Source organism: Strigops habroptila, chromosome 7 (genome assembly GCF_004027225.2).
Source record: "Strigops habroptila isolate Jane chromosome 7, bStrHab1.2.pri, whole genome shotgun sequence".
NCBI classification, from domain to species: Eukaryota; Metazoa; Chordata; class Aves; order Psittaciformes; family Psittacidae; genus Strigops; species Strigops habroptila.
In genome coordinates this window covers 48,386,392-48,408,021 of record NC_044283.2, presented here as the reverse complement: position 1 = coordinate 48,408,021, position 21,630 = coordinate 48,386,392, and the positions used below count along the sequence as shown (strand labels likewise).

At 36.0% G+C, this 21,630-nt stretch overlaps 1 protein-coding gene across 4 annotated transcripts in view; it reads right to left on the bottom strand.

Moving 5' to 3' along the window:
* Nucleotides 1-21,630, bottom strand: part of CCSER1 (coiled-coil serine rich protein 1) — a 684,293-nt gene that overhangs the window by 138,773 nt on the left and 523,890 nt on the right. Inside the window, exon 11 of one of the 4 annotated variants that reach the window (XM_030492382.2) lies at nt 8,575-8,620. The exons of the other annotated variants lie outside the window; for them this stretch is intronic. Coding sequence (XP_030348242.1) covers nt 8,575-8,620 — 46 coding nt within the window. The remainder of the gene's footprint in view (nt 1-8,574; nt 8,621-21,630) is intronic. 4 annotated transcript variants of the gene reach the window in all.

Here is a 21,630-nt window from a genome sequence, read left to right as displayed (position 1 = left end):
CTCCACTGCGTTTAACATACTCTAATATGAATAGCTTGAAAACTTTTTAATACTGACTTGCCCATTAAGCCATTCAGTAATTTAAATAACCTTTTTCAGCAGTCCCAAATTTCATTAATCTTCTGAAGACAGGAGTACTGACCAAAACAATTAATACAATAGGTTTTAATTTGACTATATATGAGAGAAAAGCATTACCCGTTACAATGATGAATCAAAAAGCAAATACAGTATCCATAATTTCAAGTGCTGAATGTCAACAAAGGTAACTAAAATACGAGTGTGTAGGCTTTAAGTCTTCATCAGAAAATGATGTTACAATTCCTCATGCCATGGAATAACACTTTTTTCATGGCTGCACATACTCTAAAAGAAGAACATGGGTAAATATTTTCTTTATTTAAATTCTGCCTGAGACTATTTCACTTAAGTTTTTCCCAGCATCAATGGGGAGACCTGTACCCAAAGCCTGGAAGTCTCAGAAACTCAAAGGTCCTGAGAGAGAGACTTTTAGCTGCAGGTTTTATGTTTTCTCAGCTGATGATGTTCATTGTTCATGTTCATTCTAATGCATCCTTTCTCTACCACAGTTTCTTTCACTGGAAGCTTTATCTTGACTCATGAGATACTCTACTTTCCTACTGTACTCATTGAAGAGCTAAAGCATCAATTTTCTGCAAATCATTTTTCTTCCTTTTCCTGATGCCTTTCTTACATAAAGATATTATAACTATGTGATCAACAGGATATTTACAATAATTGAACACAACAAAATTTAACAATAGGCCATTTGAAAGTATGTATCTCTATTATTATAGCACAGTAGATGGTCACCTGGAGAAAAAGAAGGGCTTTTTGTGTGGAAGAGTCTAGCAACAGCAGCAATATTACAGTAGGCAAAAGGGGAAGTACTGAATCAGGGAGATTACTCCACTGACAAAGCAAAAGCTATCATATGCCCATACTGACAATTCATTACAATTCCAAAAGAGTTATATAAAAAAAAAATCACTGTCAGATTTTAGATAATTCACTAATAAGAAATAGAATTACTTTGATAGGCAATTTATTCAGAATAAATGAATCACTGAGTTTACTCCTCCTGATGGAGATCTATCAGAGATTCAATTTCATTAATCAAAATAAGAGTTAGGTATGTAAGGAACTTTTCAATTTGATGCATAAATGAGAAAGATCAGATCAATCAGAAATATTTTGTTAGTCTTAAAATTAAATATTACTTTAATTGAAGAATTATTTACCTTGTTAATCTTTTTGTTAGGTTAAAGAACAAAAAAACAAAAAAGTGTTGTTTTTCTTTGAAAAGTTACTTTGAAAAGTCAATCTCATTTGAAAAACTTGAAACCAAGAGATTAATATAGAAATTACTTTAAAACACTTTTATAATAATGAATTATATTTTACAGATGTTTTGAAGACAGAATTTCCAAAAAACATACAACTACACCTACTTGAGGTAGTTCAAGAAGCCCAGAGAAGAATGCTTTCTTTTTAAAATTGTCCAGTGCTTTAAAATTGATGTAACAAGAGCCTATCTAATTTCAACAAAATCCCTTAGTTTTAATCCTTTAACTTTCAAGAGAAGTGTAAAAGAATGTATCACACTTTTACACACTTTAATGGCAGTGAAAGCAGAATCAACAAACAGAACAAGCAATTCCTCGAACTCATGGCTGCTGTAGTCTCCATGGATTAAGGTATAAGCAGGTCCATGAATGCTAAGCAGGACAGGAAAAAGTGATTGTGTCTGAATTTGGTGAATCTCACCCTGATAGGCTTAAACAAGAAACAGTATCTGATTTTTAATAAAATTAGGGCCACGGTGGTTTTTCTGCCCTCAAAGATAAGATAGCCAAGATGCAACAATGTATCTGTTTTACCTCTTCTTCCATATTCAGGTGTAGTATGCAAACTAAACTCAAGATTTTTAATGTACCATTGTACACACCAGTCTAACATATACTGTTCTCCCTCATTAAGCACAAGCTGATGAAAACAAAAACTAATTTTTCTGAATTCCTCAGTGCTCTTATGTACAGAAACACATTCCTCAGTGTAATAGCCCTCTTGGGGAGTTCTGTACTAGCACAATCTAAATGCAATAAAAATTCTTTTTTATTTTTTTAAGAAGAAATCCTTCCTTCAAATCATGGAATTAAGGAACAAAGACAAAACCCACATACTAAGCTATAATATAAAAACTTTTTTATTTCTGTTCCATATCTAAGCTCCATGTTTTTTTGAGTGGATTCCAAATTTGCTTAAATGAATTCTCCAGTCTCCAATGTTTTAAAATAATCACTTTTTTAAAACTTTCACTGTGCTAATGTTTGTTTCCATAGAAACAGGACTGAAAGCAGGAGCTGCTGTGAAAAGAATTAGAATTCTTTCCCTAAAAATGAAAGACTTAAAAATAAAAATATATTAATAAAACTATTGTCAGAATACATATTTTCTTAGTTTGCAAAACCAGAATATGATCTTACATCCACTGGAGTTAACAGGACTATAACTTGTAATTACAATAGAATAAACCTAAATTACTAAGAACATATTACTGAGTTTAAAAAATTGATCAAAAGATTACTCAATTAAATGGATAATTTTTTAATACATTTTTAAATTAAATTTAGGAGGTGACTGTCAGATGAGGCCATTTTTAGAAATATCACAATGAATAATTATGAGGCAAAAATGTAAAACAATAGATACTAAGGATTATTACTATTTACATAATTTATTTCTATTGCTAATGCTAAATTTTTTGAGAGTGAATTACTTCATTAAAACCTGATTGTAAATCTTTTACAGTTAGTCAGATATATTTCTAAGCTCCAGCCAGACAGTAACTGAATCTATGGACATCACACTGGACATCACACTGTAAACATTTAAACACCCCTGGTAAGAAAATTAATAACTTAAGAAATCATAATTTACCTCCACCAAAACTGTAACTTCAGTCAAAATCTTCAAGAGAGAATCTATCCAAGATTGGCTTGCAGATAGTAAGGTTCCTGAACTCGCAAAAAATCTTACCTGTGCAGAGTCCTACTGAGTTAGGAGACTGAGTTATTCAGATTCATTGCTGCACAACTATAATTTTAAATTCTGAAATTATAGACAAAGTCAACTTTTCCTCCTTTGTATTAGCACCAACCACTTCACTCTGGACCAGGTTCTGTTTTACTACATATATATACTACTACAGAGAAGGGCAACAAAGGTGTTGAAGCATCTAGAGAACAAGTTACAGAATGGCTGAGGTTGGAAGGTACCACCAAAAGTCATCTAGTTCAATTTCCTGCTCAAGGAGAGTCACCTAGAGCACATTGCTCAGGATTCCATACAGACAGATCTTGAATACCTCCAGGGAAGGAGACACCACAACCTCCCTGGGCAACCTATTCCAATGCTCAACCACCCTCACAGTAAACACATCCTTCCTTATGTTCAGGTGGAGCATTTTTACCACCCTTGAGGAATGAAGCAAAGCTATTGTTGCGACTCTCCTACACAAGATAGCGCTTTTCCTAGAGCTGACTAAAACTGCATATTCTGACACGCACACAAAATATTTTCATTTTCAAAGTTTAATTCTTTACCTTTTCATCACCCAATTATTTACACTGCTGTTTTCAATTATCCGCCATCCTGCTGCACATGCCTGGTTAAACCCCTCAAGTTGTCCTAAAGCCTCCAATCTAGTTAGGTTGAGTAACCTGAATAATGTTGTCATTGTAAATTTTATCATACAAATACTTTTACTGTTATTCTGAAAAATGAAATAGGTATTTGCATAATTTCAAGCTGAAACCCATCAAAAACCTGATACCAGTTTTACTATAGACTTCGAAACCCATCACTGAGATTGGTGACCCTGTGTGAGATTAAGACTCATTTTCTTAGTCAGATGTCTGGAGATACAAGTCTGGAGAACTCGTATGTAGCCTATGGTTAGGGCTAGAGTTTTGCACCCTTCTCTGTGTTTTCCTTATAAAATTAAAAATACACCAATTATTTTCCTATGCTCACAATTTTTATCATATATAAAAAAGAATTCTGGTAGAAAAACATTTTCAGAAAATACCATCGTTGGACTTCACAAATGTGTATATATTTTTAATATGCTTTTTTTTAGGCATTATTTTAACCAAACTACTACTTACATCTTTTGACTCCATATATTTTGATCAAATCTACAATTAAATGACTGCCAGTACTTTTTCCTAAGAAAATCTATTTTTTCCTAGTAGATTAGGCTACTAATTTCTAAATTGCTTCAAAATTCTGCAAGTAGACATTTTAAATCTTTTCATTTGCAGCTTCCACATTTACCATTACAACCTTAGGTTTTTCTCTATATGAGAAAACACCTTCCATGAAAATGGTTTCTTCCTCCACAATGCACCATGATTCAAGAAAATGGTTAACTTCACAGTACTGTATCTACTTTCCTTTTCTCCCTCTGGTTGACCAAAGAAGCCATCCCCTCCTTGGAAATATCTTGACAGTGGGCAAGCACTTCTTTAAGATTGTTTTATCACTTCAACTATCTAAGCTAGGAATTTGACCCTTGTAATTTCTGCTCTACATATTTTCTGCTGTAATTTATGCCTTAAAAAACAAACAAACAAACAAAAACCCAAGCAAACACTATAGCTAAATTTAAAACTCTGAAGTATTTATATTTGCCCCAAGTAATTAAACTTTGCTTGTGAGATTATAACATTAGTCATTTATGAACATATTAAGGATTTAACTTTAACTTTGTTTTAACATGTTATTAAATTCCCCATTGTATACAATCCCTGCCTAAAGGTTAGTTTAACTGTCTTAGATTTTGGCACTTTTCTTATCATTACTTGGTATGAAATTCTTTGGATATAAATACAGCTATTTCAAGTGTCTGATCCAATTTGTTCTGCCTGTAAAGTTGATTGTCAGGTACCACATAACTGTATTGATTTTTGTTGAGATTCTACTGTGTTTCAGGAACATGTACTATAGCAAGGCTGTGTCTATAATATTTCTTCTCATTGATTTCTTCTCCTAGGTAGCACTAATCAAAACTGGTAAGCATTTTTAATTCCCCAAACGATATGTAAATGATAATACATCTTCTTAAAAAGTACTGCCCACTGTCACCTTCAATCAGCAATTACTTATATTTTGAGGACACTTCAGCTTAAACAAGGAAAATATTTGGAATAAAGTACTGGTAAAAAGTATCATAGATTTAAAAGCTTTGTCATCTGGTGCAAGGCCCACCAGCTTAATCTAATGGTTTAATAGAGGATATAAACTTAAAATCCTGACTCTAGTATGTGTTTTTGCAGGACAAAAGTGCAGTTTAAAAGAAAGCTTGCAGTGAACGTGTATTTTTCACAATTGTAGAGTTTATTTTTCTTCATGTAATATGTAAATAAAATATTCCAGCATTTAAATTGTACAATATACCAATTTCACTGGTGTATTGATGCTTCTCCTCCATGTAATGGACAAATGACAAGAGAAAATATGACAGCTTTTCTCTCCCCAGGGCAATTATGTTGCAATTCTGCCCAAAACTCTGTAGCTGCATTTTATTTTGATAAATTTTATTTAGTCATAACTGTATTTTGTAAATCTGTATTTTGTTCTTAGAACAGCAGTACTCTAATGACCAAGGGTGAGTCATATACCTGTCAGTATGGACTTCTGACAACGTTTCTGTTCACTTTGGACTCCCCATCAGGTTTGTCCTCTGCCTTTGCATCTGTGTGGCTAATTACAGATGATTTCACATTTCTGTTTCATTTTGATTGTACATTCCTTTATTTCCACTTCTGTTAGTGTCTTCGTTGTAAAACAGAAATGAAGTTGCAACTCAGTCTATTTCAAAAGGCAAGTTTTTATGTCGTGGAAAGGAATCTTAACTCCACATTGGAATTTATTAGTTATGCTTGTAATCAGTGCCTCATAGTTTATAACTAGAATATTAAAATGCCCCATCAGTAGAAGCTTGTTATTTTAAAATGTTATATAAACAGCACCTCAGCCTCAACCACCCATTACTTTGTCACATCTCACCAGCAGCTTCTCTGAACCCTGGGTTACAAGAGGAAATGTTGTAACACAGCATAGGTGCAGATGCCACTCAATGTCTATGACATCCTTGGATGCCCAGAGGTGTGTGACTTCTCGGTGACTCACACCACCACCAGTGAACCTACCCTGTTCACTCTGAAGGTGAAGCAGCCACAAGTCCCCAGTAGTTTAGACCATCTTGTGTGAACTCAGATCAAATTAGTCTTGACTATTCTACTGCAGTAGAGTTACTGTAGGGTCACGGGCAACATCGATTAGAAGAAAACACAGCCTACCTTTCAGTTTCTATGTGACAGTGTACAGCATTTGTTCAATAGCATTCCTGCTCTGGGTTCCTAGACACCTTCATTTGCCATTTTTGTACATGAACAATAATAATGCTCAATGCTTTGTAAGATCCAGAAAAGTTACCACCCATGACTAGTAGACAAGCGTAGGATGTTCAAGCTCCAATTTTAGCTTCCTGTTAGAAGAACTTTACCACAACATATTCATAGTTCCATATAGTCTTTACCTCCTAGTACACATAAAAGCAGAAGACAGCTGGCTGAAATAATTTCACCTTCCCTGATGTTATTGATTCCATTACTGATGTGTTTCTTTTGCTTCTATTTGCTTCACAGTTAAGCCACTGACACATTCTACATGTGCAGTTTTAAACCTACTTCTCCCTTCTTGCCATTTCAGTGATGTTAATTTTACCGTTATTTCATCAGCTGATTATGGAGATTCTGACCACTTCTTCCAACCTATTCATCCACATATTTAACCCAACCATTATTCAGTCTTCTGTTTACTTTACAGTTCTGCATCTTCATTTAGGTACACAAATTTTACCTGGTCTTTGCCACATAAAACTTATTCTGGCCTTCTCACACCTTCCCTTATGTTCAAATCCCAGACACTTCATCACTCATCTCAAATGAGGGCTCCGTACTAGGAAGGAAGCTGTCAACAGTGGCACCATTCTGATCATTTATAACAAAGCACGTTAAAGCATGTTATCGTGTCCATGTGCTTCCAAAGTCTTCACTGATGTTGCTAATCATGTAGAATAATGTATTAATCAGTTGCAGGATTAATATAAATGAAAGTAAGCAGGCAGCAATTTGAAATTTCATCTTAGCAGACTGCGAAGTGTCATACATATTGAATAAAAATAACTTCGGCATTATTTTTCTGAAGGGTTCAATGGCAATATTAATTCTTTCCACCATACCTTAAATAACTGTAATAGGAGCACAATTATATTTCATGAACAGTGATATTTTTTCTCCCCTTAGGTACATCCAGTAGAATAGGAACATCTTAGATAATTGCACAAAAAAAAGGCGAGTCATATACAGATCATACTTTTTGTTGCTTTTCCAAGACTCACACTTATAGACAAACGCTATATCTTTTCCTATGAATACACAAGAGCAGCACTGGTGAATTTATGCAAGCAACATGTTTCAAGACTGCCAACAATGAAGCTTCGTTCAAAACTGCACTGTACTTTATGAATAAGCCTGTAATGCTGTATTATGATGAATCTATTTGACATTCAGCAGTGTGATGCAGCGCATAGTAATTACAATAATGCAGTGTATGGTTGTAGCTTATTATATGCATATGGAAGACACCAATGTCTTTAGGACGGACAGTTAACTCAAGGTAGGAGGAGAGAGACAGAAATAGACTCAAGAAATGTAAGTCCTCATCTCAAAGTCTGATGGTATTCTGAGAATCTATGTATTCAATGTATACACTCACACGCGCACACTGTTATAGTAGCAGGGAGATCATCTTGAATTAGAATGCAAGCCTTTATTTGTGATTTCTTGGGATTCTGGGTGGAAAACAGGGGGAATTTTATTTTAATTTAAAAGAAATATCTATTGTCAATATTTCCAATGGATTTAGGGAAAAAAATTGAATGAATGTTCCCTTTCCTCCCCAACTCAGAGGATGGACTTGTTCTTAAAATTAGTTAGAAGGAAAGTCTTGCAAGAAATACAGCTGGTCTTGGTAACATCTGCTTTACACCATATTGTTTAATTTTCAATTTTTTAATTGCATGACATCCAGATTCTTTTTTGTTTGCACAATGGAGAAATTAATTTGACGAATGGGAAAGAAAAAAATCTTTTAACAATGCCACTCATTAATATGTTGAACAAGTGATCTGAGGATATTACACATATTCCCCTCCAGACTTTGAGTCATTATAATACTTTCTTCCCTTCTTGCAACTCTATAGTGCACAGCGCAGCCCCAATTTATGATGCGTTGAACAAAACACAACAAAGAAGTAAAGAAGGGGTCAATAGAAGCTGTTAGCTACAAACACATTTCAGGCAATATACAACACCAGTGGTTGAATATTGACCTCAGGGCATTAACTCTATATCGGCATGCCATGCTACAGCACATGAACACATAGTCATCTTTACAACACAGAGCGGAATTTGAGAGACTCACATAATTGCCTGCGAGAAGGTACAGGAGCACTTCCAAATGCTGTGCCCTGTAAATAAAACACATTTTTTTTTTTTTTGGAGCAAAGGATGTCAGATTAACAGCAGCAGCAAATGAAAAAAATGACAAGACATGAGAAAATGAAGGCAGTGAAATGAAATAGAGACTTTAGATAGAGGAGCTTGTTATTACTGAAGAACTGCAGTTCCTATTTTCAGGTAAACATAAATTATAGTGAAGAACATTCTATGAGTAATCCACCCATCAGTGGACACAATGAACCAAAAAGAGAGAAAAGAGAGAGAGAGAAGACTGGGGAAAAAAAAGTATCAGAATAAGACAGGCATGCTCACACTTGTCAGAAATTAAATTTGATGGAAGAGACAATGTACAGAGTATATATTAAAACAAACTCCTTTAGGAAAATAAGAAGGCTCAATTACACCCAGTATCTTAACTGATACTGTCACTGTTTCAAGGTAAAGTACATTTCAAACAGGTAGGAAGGAGAGCAAGTGCAATGCAGTTTGGTTCCTGCCACTTCCTTCTCATCTCCTCTCCAAAATTCTTTAACAAGCCCTCACTGGGTCAATTTGATCACACATGATAGGAGCAGCTTTGTTAAAAACCTAATCAGCATACACAGTATGCTCTTGCAGTACTGTGCTTCATCTTTTGTATATTATGCCAGCAATTACCACACATCTCTGAAATACCAACTGTGCATGTAAGGAAAATGTGAATCAAATGCCAAGTAAGTCATACCGGTTGCGATCTGCAGGCAAACCTCTTCCCAATGCAATCCCCTATCCCCATTCTCCTCCTCTCCCTACCCAAATCAGCCCAAACCCAAAAAAACAAACTAATAACAGAAAGAGATAAAGAGGATGACCAGTAAAGAGAATGTCTAGTGTATAAAATTTGAAAAGCAGTGTTAAAACAAAGTATGTTGTCTCATTCTGAATCTATCTCATGAATCAGAGCTTCACTTTGAGTTTGTGTCCAAGGCTGCATCCTCCTTCCCCATGTAAAACGGCATACTGGTCATTTGGACTGGGTGGTCAAGGATGTCTAATTACAGTAATATTTAGATTGCACTGACTGCCTTTAAAAAAATCCAAACAAACTGAAACAAATCATAATCAAACACCTGAAACTTATGAGACTTAAGTGGAGCTTGGCTTCCTTTGAAGTCATTTTGACTTCCACTATCTTTTTGAATTCAAGGCTAGAAATTGATTTACCAGGCATTCAGAACCCATGCATTTGTTTTTGAGATCCTTTTCTCTTTCAGATCTTGTGAAATTCCATTTTCCTTTACTTAGGAATAGTGAACCATATATATGCATATCTAGAAAGCCCCATAGAGAAACCATTTTTACACCACTGCTCCCATACAACTTTATTTAAGGAAAATCAGCATAATTAGGATTATTAATCACTTCAGATGCCATGGCTGTGTCACTGAGACTACGGCTTGCAATGTGGGGTAGCTTCGCAGAAGCTATTTGTTTCACTACACGGCAAGCTTCTCACTTTGAGACTAACTCCTCCCTGGAACTATAGTAAGAGGTCACAGTCACTATAACAAATAGCCAAGGGACCAAACTGGGGTTGACTTGTGCTGAGGCAGCAAAAAACCCACTAGCTGCCTCCTGGTTTCCAAGGCTGCATACACTGCCAGGAAAAGGCAGTAAGCACATCTATTTACCAGGACTACAGTGCAAGGAAGCAGTGAACTCAAAGCCCTTTCTTCCAAGGCCCTGCAAGAGCACTAATCACTAACCCCACAGTTATTTGTGCAGTTATTTCAGCACTGCCAAAGCACCACCTTTATGTCCAGATAATTTCTCAAAGTACTCAAAGGACAAGTTGGTTTGTGTACCAAATCTAATTGCATGTTTGGCACTTAAACCAGCTCTTGACTGACTGCTAAGGCTTTACCAATTACTTTCAGTGCTCTCAAGTCTTTTGGAAACAAAACAGTTATTTGAAATACTAAGAATACACATAATCATATACAGCAAATCTAGAAGTATTGACGACCACATATTGCACAAGGGCAATCCTACAGCCTTCCCATTCCTTCAACTTTATGTTATTCTGCTTTGCTCAAAGGCAGCTTTCTAGAAAAATTTGAGGTACACAGTAGTACCTTTTATGAAGGTACCTCCTAAAAGTAGGTTTTCAGCTCATCATTTAAAGACATTAAAATGATTTGTGAAGTCAGATATAAAACCAAAAAGCACAAGTAAATTGGTCTGAGGATGGCTAGCTGACTACTTAATTATTTAGCCAAAAGTACTTCTTTTTATGTGCTTTGGATGTGTAGTATCTACATTCACATCCCGCTCCATAGAATCAAAAAGAACACATTTAAAACACTTAAACAGCCTTAACTTACACAAATCCATCAGCCATAGAATTGGGAATTCAGTTATTCATTGTCAGTTACTATTACCACTAATACAGCAATTAAATAATGTATTTGTAATGACACAATGCTCTGAAAACCAAGGTGCCAATGAATTTGATGCATTACTTACTCATATTTCTGATTTCCAGAGTAAATAGCCTTCCGGGGGAAAAGGGTATATGCCTTTATCTTTTAGCCAAATTTCAGACATTCTCTGTGGAAAATCCAGGCTCTGATAGAACATCTAGTAGTTCCATAGTTTCAATCAAACATGTTTCTCCCCCCGCCCCCCATCTTCTCTGTGTGGTATAACACTTAATCCTAAAGGTGTTTAGGTTTCCATGATAGCTTCAGTGGTAAATACCATATTAAGTTTTCCAAGTGCCCCGTGATTCCTAGAAGTGTAGAGTGTTACACAAGGATAAAATATTACTATTAATAATGCAGAGGGCATTCTAGATGATGCATTATCTTGTAGTTACTAAGTTGATTTATAAAAGTTAGCACGCTCATCTGAAACTTTTAAGTGGCTTACCCTCCCCTACCTTTCTGCTGCATAATTTTAACTAAGAGATCACATACAAAATAACTTCTCTCAAAATACTGCTCTTAGTATACAGCAAAATTTGAATTTGGATTCACCTTTAAATACTGTTGCACACATTAGGTTCACCACAGGACACTGATAAATGTTAAGCATCTCCATATATTTCAAATGTATGTAACTCATTTCCATTTAAAATGTTTTGAAGTTCTTTTAGAGGGTACATAAAACATGCTAACAACGGCATCTTCTAAACCTTTATTACGTGAATGCACGGTGCAGATTCAACATTTCAGGATCATTGTGCAAACATTTTCTTTTTGGTTCATCACTCTGCTTGTATCAGGTCAATGCCACTTAATTTTTTGATGCTAAAATCCCAACAAAGTCCATGCTGTCACTGATGAGAAGCAGGGAAAAAGTTTTCACCATGATTGCATTTTTTACCTTTCCAAATTATTTCAATCAGTTCCAAAGACCTTTTTGACTTAACATATGTAAATAAATCTCTCTCTGCTAATTCATTTAACATTCAATAAATTTAAAAAGTTATATTCTTGATATGCCTCTAAAAAATACCAAAACAGTCTAATGAGCACAGTAAGTTACACTTCAGCAGCAGCCAATTGATGTGCCAGCATAAGGAAACAGAAAAAAAAAGTTGCTGTCTGTGATCAGATACCTTCTGAAGGGAAGGTTTAAAAATGGGCAGTCCCTAAATTTCACCTTTGAATACACGTGAGGAGAAAACAGTCAGAGCTTAGCTGCCAAGAAAGAATCGATCAAGATCCAGAAGCCTCTAAAAGTGAAGCTATCAGGATGCCTGATTTATAATACCTGGCCTATTCAGGGGACCAACACGGGAAGTACAGTTTTTAGGACTGTTTTGCACGTGAACTTCATATAATGAGAAAATACATCTGCTTGGGTCTTAATTTCTGCCTACTTCTTACATCCTATGGCACAAAAAAACACACAAGTTTTTAGAATTCACTCCGAAGTGCTTGCTGGCATGGGAGGGCCAGAGCTCACCCTTTAGGATTGAAGTGCTAAACCAGTCAGCACCTTCTGCCTGTAGATGCAAAGCACGTTCATTGGAATAAAAAAAAAACCCACAAAAAAAAAGTTAGCTAAAGCACTTTCTGTAGCCATATTCATTTAATATTTACCACAGCATCAGAAGCTGAAATAAGCACTAACCAGCTAGTAAACTCATGCTTAGGATAGATTCCTTAGGAGATATGTTCCCTTTAAAAGCAGGGCAAAGACTAATTTTTTCTATACATTCCTGTGTCATGCGATTCAGTGCTACAGTCTCATTTTTCTCAGAAGGAAAAAATCAGAGGCTTCTATTTTATCTTTTCTGCTGCTATATAATAGATCCCCAACGTTCCCTCATTGTTAATACAGGAATGTTTGATTACCCAAGACATCCCTAAAGAGAATGTGGATTTTATGCACCAGACAAGCAGATACACTGTTGTTTTGTTTACATTCCTTCAGTCATTCAGTCACTTCTTTTCACTTAGCTTTCAGAAATGCAATCAGAAATTTACAAAACTCAGTTATTTTTGAAAACACTATCAATTTTTAATCTTTTCAAGGTGAGAGTATGACACAGTTTCTATTAGAAGTCACGTATTCACTGGAAGCTCCAATGAACTCTGCAAGGGAATGTGGCATTTAGTTCCCACAGCTATTTTATTTCTCACATCCTCACAATGAACAAAACCAGTTACTGTCAATTTTTTAAAGTAATGACCACAAACACCAGCCAGGCTAAATATTTATGGCTGTATCCATTCTAGGACAACAGCAGCAAGTAAGTCCAAATGAAAAGGGTTTATAACGCAACCTATTCAGTGAAGCAAAACATCCGAGTATGTATTAGTTTGCTGTTCAAATGAGCCTTTCAGTAAAAATACTTTAGCAATTGCATACATTTCCTACATCTCTCTGAACTCATAACTTTAGAGTTCACCTGTTATTAACTGCATAGAGTGACTGAAGTCCTCTGGGTTCACCTTGAGCAGCTTGGAAGTCTGAGTGCTGCAATATACGAAATTATCAAATCATTCAGCTGTACCGAATACCCCCTCTGCAGTATAACTACATAAATATTGCTCTTCTTTTTGTGTCACTTTCTATGAAGAATCTCCACAAAGATGTGTATTGACAACAGATCAATCAATGCCAGAAACAAATAAAAAAGAGCTCACTATCCATCAAATGAATGTTTTTCCAATAAATGCCCTCTTTTCTCTTAGAGCACAAACCCACCTATTACATGGTTAAAAAGCCGCTAATTTAAAAAAAAAAAAAATCAAACATGAAACAGCCACCACCAAACACATAAACAAACAAGAAACCAAAACCATGCTGCCCACCCCCACCTCTTGATTATGATTTTTAAAGAGGCTACTTGTGCAGGCAATATTTTCCCTAGACAAAATGCATGATACTTTGACATGAAATTTGAAGATGAACATATCTCTTTTCCTCATGATAGAAATTAGACTGATACCTCAGAATATTTCAGAGCATTCCTCAGAGCACAGTCTTAAATGACAGACTATACTGAAGTCTCGGTTATTATCACATAAAAAATGTTCAACTGATCTCACAAGAGTTGCGAAATATAATTCCTGATCAATACATGATGGCATAATACCACTGATACGTTAAGATTTCCCAGAGACAGAAAAACTTGCTAGATCACTACACCACATTTTCCTGCAAATGCAGAATGTGTTTCTTACATAATCAGAGCAAATATGAAAATGGTAAGATGTGCTTTGACATGATAGCTTGTATCATGCAGCACTTCACTTGGTAAGTATATCAATTAAATGATGCGCAGAGTAGCATGCTGCTACTCTGAGTTCAATAGCGAGTTCAGTAAAGGTTGCTTTGGATCTACTTTTCCAACACAATGTCACTCAAGTGGTTGTAAAAAATATTTATTTCAGTATAATGACATTAGTATGTCACAGTGCCACCGTATTTTAAAACATGCAGATTTTTGCCAAACTTCGTGTCCTTTCCCCAAAGTTTCAGGTTTGGTGCGAGAAACTTATTAACACCATCTTGACATTTTACTGTGCACTCTCAACCACCCTGAGCACAAACATCTCAAAAGCCCTTGCACAACTGAAGACCTATATCTAGCTTTCAAGTATTTCCTCCTTACCACGATATGATCCATGGCCCCCTTGACATAAGTACTGCCTCTTCCAACCGCATTTAGAAAGCGCCTTGTGACAGCTGATTTTACCACGAGTCCCTACTCAACTTTTCACCTTGGTACTGATCTCTCATCACTTATTTTTCCATAAATGCCTGAGATGCCTGCTGTAGGTTTCTTCATTTCTGGCCATGCAAACTCATTGATTCTGTTTTTAAGATTTTTACTGTTCTAGTGGAAAAACCTTCTCTTTGTCACATCACCTATTTTCGTGTAAGCTCATGCAATGGGACTGTGTTAGTTATACCCTGTTTTCTACCTGAAATTCATATACTGCCTTTTAGCCTTCATTCTGTTTCTCATTTTAAAAAATTTCCATTTAAAACTAAGTGCTGACACCATTTCTACTTATGCAGAAACCATCGATCCTTTGGGCTCATTTCAGTAAGTTGAAGAAATGATCATTTGAATACAGAGAGGTGGAGAGTTTGATACTTTGGAAGAATAATCATTTGCATAAGTATAAATGAAAAATTGTAGTCAAAGTAGTAGCATTTAAGAGAAAGACCAAAGCTTTAAAGCAAAACTCAAGAAGAACAGAAACACTTTTTCCTTTTAAAAAGATGTGCTTAGACAATGTTAAAAAAAACCCCAAGCAAATAACCCCCCGAACTACTTTTCATCAGCAATTGTTTACAACTTAATCTTATTAATAGCATTATCCAACCTTAATAAAAGCCAACATTCAGTTTTTACAATCCCTCCGATGAAAAACTCTTTATCATGTGTCTTTTTACTTTATTAGATTTCAGATTGCAATGTATTTTACCTTAAAGAAATAAGAAAAAAATTATTTTGTTCCTATAGTGACCTGAAATATCACAAGACTTTCATAAAACTCCAAATATTTAAAGCTATGTGCAACTGAAGATGATAGCACAGCAATCACACATATTTATTTTCTTCCTTCTTTTTTTTTTTTTTTTTTTTTTTTTTTGGAAAGCTATGCCAGGCATGAACAAAATTACTAACAGAAAATAGCCTCAAGAGCAAATGTGGCTCCATAGTCTACAGATATATTAATATAAATATGTTCCTCCTCCAAATATCTTCCAAACTGAAGTTATTGCTCAATAAGGAAGACATATTTCCATCTTAAAGTTATCAGTAAATATTTTACTAGCAGTCTCTTGGCACATTTTTCAACTCTGAATCAACATTTACATGCACTTTTCAGCAATCTGTTTCCACATATAAGTGAAAGATCCTAAAATACAGTTTCACACCACAGTTGCAATCTCATAAGGCCAAACTGTACGCACCATGTTAGATCTAGATACAATCAGACAAGGCAGTAACAGTCTTTCTGGTTACCTATAGCCCTTATGCGATAGCAATAGAATAATTGTTTCAAATAGATAATACAACTAATGTTGCTGCAGAGCTAGTTTGCATTTGTTAATTGAATGCCTCCTTACAACTATCTTACTATCAACAACAATCTGCTCAAATTGTTTAGGTAGAAAGTACTTATAAATTGTGAATTCCTGCATGCCTAAACAGTTGAAATACTGTTCTTCCATTTAAAAAACAATTATTTGTAAATATAATAACAAAAATTAAATGGAAAAATATTAACTCATTTGCAGTCATCTCAGTGGTGCTACAGATGTTATGTTACATTCTTTTCTTAATCACTTTATGACCCGATTCTTTATTGTCTCAGGGGACTGGACTTAGAACTCTAATTTACCTATCCCTGCCTTTAGGCTTGTACAAGTTGTTTTAAAGCCACCCTGCTTTGTTCATTTAAGTCTTTCATGAACTTGTCTTCCAAGTCTCTTGGGCACTATTGCCTATGCCATCTTTCAATTATAACCTATTAACTGTACTCACTTCAGTAGAAGTGTTTCTATTTTAGGGCTTTGCGTTGGAAATTCATACTGAGGCTGCTGGGCAGCCTCAGTACTTAGTCAACTTCCACCCCTTCTCACATCCTTATCACCTCCTGTTCCTGCCTGTTGTGGCTTGACACTGCCAAAAGCTGTCCTGCTACATATGAGAAACATAAAGATCCCGCTAGAAACAGCAACAAAAAAAGGAATTAATTGCATTATATAGCAAGTCAATTTGGCATATATTTTAAGGACAATTAGAAGCCTTCTATGCAATAAATTGTCACATACATTAGACAGTGTGTCACAGACAAAAGAAAAACCCATTTAAATTTATTTAATACACCCATTTAAATTTATTTAATGTCAGGAAAATACTTTTTGCTGGGTATGTAAATGGGCATGTAAGAAAGATAGGGAGATTTTTTAGCAGGGCCTGTTGTAATAGGATAAGGGGTAATGGTTTTAAACTAAGAGAGGGGAGATTAAGGTTACACATGCGGGAGAAATTTTTTACAATAAGGGTGGTCAAATACCGGAACAGGTTTCCCAGAAAGGTGGTGGATGCACCATCCCTGGAGACATTCAAGGCCAGGCTGGATGTGGTTCTGAGCAACATGATCTAGATGAAGATGTCCCTGCTCATTGCAGAGGCGTTGAACTAGATGACCTTAGAAGGTCCCTTCCAACCTAAACTATTCCACAATTCTGAGATCATGGAATCAGCACAGTTCTGCTTGGAAGAGACCTCAGCTGGTCACCTAGTCCCCCCTCCTACTCAAAGCAGGTGTCAACAATGAATTCTGACTTAATCACCCCTAAATTAAAATTTCAATAAAGGGCAGAGACCATGGGGTGATTATATCAGAATATAACACTGCAGTAAATGTTTGCATGCAGATTAACTGAATGTCTAAGGATTCACATTCCAGTATAATTTAGAGTCAGAATCTAATGCTGAAGCACATGTTTATCGCTCATATTTACACTAGAGCTTTTACACTAGAACTTTTCAGCTCATATTTACACTAGAGCTCATTTAATTCTAAAAAACTCCCCTCCTATGCTTTCATAAAAACTGTGTTCATGCTAAAAAGAGATAAATGACACTGAAAAATGAATGTGTGAAATTTGGACCTTCTCCTTATTGCAAACTGCAAACCTATTCACATGCTTAGAAACTGAAAACCTGCAACATTTGCTTTGCCACATTAAGCAAATACTTTCACAGATCTGTATACTGTTTCCTGTGATGGCCTCTGTTTGAAATATCCCAGCAAAACAAACTCATTTTCTTATTTTTAAGGGGTGAATACGATGTTTGTACAAATCACCTTGAATGTGATTACTACTGCAGGTTTTGATGTGATTACATTACAGGTCTGACCAAAAGTCACTGGAAATCTTCCACATCCAAAAGTGCTTTCTTCTTGTGCCAGCTCAAATACAGTGAGGAGCTTTACACACACACACACACACACATATATATAAAATATATATATATTAGTTGTCCACATGAAGTCAGTCACAGTCCTCAAGCTGTATGACAACATTTAAAAAACTCTCTTGTTTAACTGAGTTCATTTTGATTTTATCTGTCACAAATAACACGAGTAGGTAACACAAATAATATGATAACACAAATAACATGAGTTATTAGACTAATTTGATGGCTCAGTCACAAAAATGAGGATTATAGTTGAAAAATCCATATCTAAAAAAAAACATTTCACATGATTTTACACAAGAAAAGGTGACTGACTGGCAAGGAAGAAAATGAATGGTTATTAGAAGATAAAAAAATCTCAGTCAGTGTGACAGCCACTGTCATCGGATCAATGCTTGATGGCCCTTGTGAAATGGTATGAGTACTCCTGGACCTAACAAGTAAATGTTCACATTACAACAAAACACTGCAGGGGCATGGGGATGAGGTAGACAGAGAGGGAGAAAACATTATTGTCCTTACTCGATAGGAAAAATAAAAATTGATTGGACACAAGCTCTCCTCTTAAGTCCAAGAGCTGAAGCAAACTGTTATTTGAGAATGATTTTGCTGCTGAGAAATACGTTAACTTGTATCACCTTCAAGCAGATGACTTCTTTTTTTCAGGCTGTTGATTCAACTTTTTTTCAAAAACAAACTAAAATATAAATAAAACACATACCATAGAAGAAAAGGGACATGTTTCTGGATACAGCTCATTTTGTTTTACAGGCTATGTGACAAGCTCTAGATTTTAACTTCAAATCACCTGATAGGAAACGTCTTAATTTCTCATCTCCTGAAGACAGTTATCTTTCCTGTCTTCTTTTCCCTTAAAAAGATTAGAGTGTCTTGCCAATTGAACCTTACAAATAACAATAATAATTAAAAAAACCCACAACAAAACCCCCACAAAAACAACAAATTAAAAAAAAACCCCAACAAAACAAAACACCCCCCCCCAAAAAAACCCACCCAACCAAAAACCCCAAACAAACCCAAAAAAACCCCAACCCAGCAGGCAACTTAAAGCCACAAAATTTTTTTTATGATTCCCATATCTAAACCATAGTCTGATTGATGTGTTCATGCTTTGATCCACTTTTTCCAGCATCTGAGCTTTTGAATCGATACAATATGATTCTTTGTTGAGTAGATGGTCAATTGTGGAAGCTTGCTATTAGATTTAGCTTTGTTAACTGTTTATTGTCTTTGTTTTCATTTAGTTTATATATATATGTTAATAATCATATATATAAAAGTTAATTTGACTTATGCTCACCTCAGCATGCCCAGGTGGAGATCAGTGATGATTGGTGTCTATTAGGCGGCAGTACTGGGACCAGTACTGTTAGATATCTTCATCAATGACTTGGGCAGTGGGACCAAGTGCACCCTCAGCACATTTTGCAGACACCACCAAGCTGAGTGGTGCAGTCAACATGCCTGAGGGACAGGTTGCCATCCAGAGGGACCTGGACAAGCTTGAGAAGCGGGCCCATGTGAACCTCATGGGGTTCAACAAGGCCAAGTGCAAGATCCTGGGTTGGGGCAACCCATGGTATAAACACAGGCCAGGGGATGAAGAGACTAAGAGTAGCCCTGCAAGGAAGGACTTCAGGGTACTGGTGAATGAAAAGCTGGACATGAGCCAGCAACATGTCCTTGCAGCCCAGAAAGCCAGCCATGTCCTGGACTGCATCAAAAGAAGCGTGGCCATCAGGTCAAGGGACATGATTCTGCCCCTCTGTTCTGCTCTGGTGAGACCCCACCTGGAGTACTCTGTTCAGCTCTGGAGTCCTCAGCACACGGACATGTTGGAGCACGTCCAGAAGAGGGCTGAAAAAATGATCAGAGGGATGGAAGACATCTCCTATGAGGAAAGACGGAGGGAGTTGGGGTTGTTTAGCCTGGAGAAGACTCCACAGCGACCTTATTGCAGCCCTTCAATACTTAAAGGAGGCTGATAAGAAAGATGGGTACAGGCTTTTTAGCAAGGCCTGTTGTGATAGGACAAAGGATAATGGTTTTAAACTAAAAGAGGATAGATTAAGACTAGATAGAAGGAAAAAAAATTTCACGTGAGAGTGGTGAAATACTGGGACAGGTTGCCCAGAGAGGTGGTGGATGCCCCATCCCTGGAAACATTCAAGGTCAGGCTGGACAGGGCTCTGAGCAACCTGATCTAGTTGAAGATGTCCCTGCTTGGGGATTGGTCTAGATGGCCTACAAAGGTCTCTTCTAACCCAAACTATTCTATGATTCTATCATTCTATGTAATACAGGGCTAGCTATAATCTTGTTACAGAAGCCTTTCAGAACACTTATTCAACAGTTTCTTTTGCTGTTTAAGGAGTTAATTGCGGAAAACCCAACACAACCTTTTATGTGGCTGCAGGGAATTACTCTGTGAGGTGGTATTACTACCTGACTATTTCTGTTGCTATTTTATTTTATACTTTCCTCATTGGCAAGGGGTGACACACCTTCCAGAAACATTCTCTCTATTCCATTTAGTCCTGTCTCTTCCTCAAAATTCTCCTAGAAATAATCAGTTGAACATTATTTTTTCCAACTTCTTACACCAAAGTGTTTTCAAAACAAGTGAACGACATGTAACTACATTAAAACATTCTGAATGCAGCTCAGTCACTTGCCTTTGTTCCTTGTTAGATGCCCTGACATCATGTTAATGCATATTTCCTAAGAATACAATGCTTCATGCCTCATACAAAGGGTGCGTGGCATAACAAAACCTAACTTGGCTCCAAATATTTCTTCCCTCCCACACTTTGCAACTGAACTAATATTTTTATGCAGTCCCAATATAGGAAAGTCTTTTTACCACGTAATGCATTAAAATTCATTATTATAATTAGTTTTACCGGTAGTGCATATACCGTAATAAATTCTAACCTTTTACTGAATGGACAGTAGGCTATGAAAAAAAAATATCTATTTTACTAAGTAGTTTATCAATGAGATGTAAAACAAGAGAAAACTTGGCAGTGGGAGAGAGGGGAGATGAAAAGTTGATGGACTAAATGTCTGCTTTATTAGAATCAATAGCAATGTCAAAGTCAAGAAGATCTCAGCTACAGCATATGGATGATGCTAGTAGCTATGTGGAAATTGCTTCTAATAAACACAGGTCCAAACATGAATAAAAATAAGGCAGGTGACATTTATACTTTGAAAACGGAACTGCTGAAGACAGTTTAGTTTAGGTTTGGGGGTCTTTGAAATTCTTGTTTGATTACAGCCAATTCACAGAAACATCTTACACAGCCGTGTGTTTGTCTGGAGATACGTTCAAGCTGTGTCTGGTCTTCTAATTGACACTTCATAAAGTCCCAAATCACAGTTACAATTCTACTACACAACAGATGAAATTAGATATGAAAAAAGAATAACTAGTTCTTATTAAAGAGGTTATTAAAGGAAAGGAGGAAAGGAGGAAAGGAGGTTATTAAACACAATAGAATTCAAACAAGGCAAGATATTACAAGGGGTCTCTTGGTGAGGGGAGTTTTA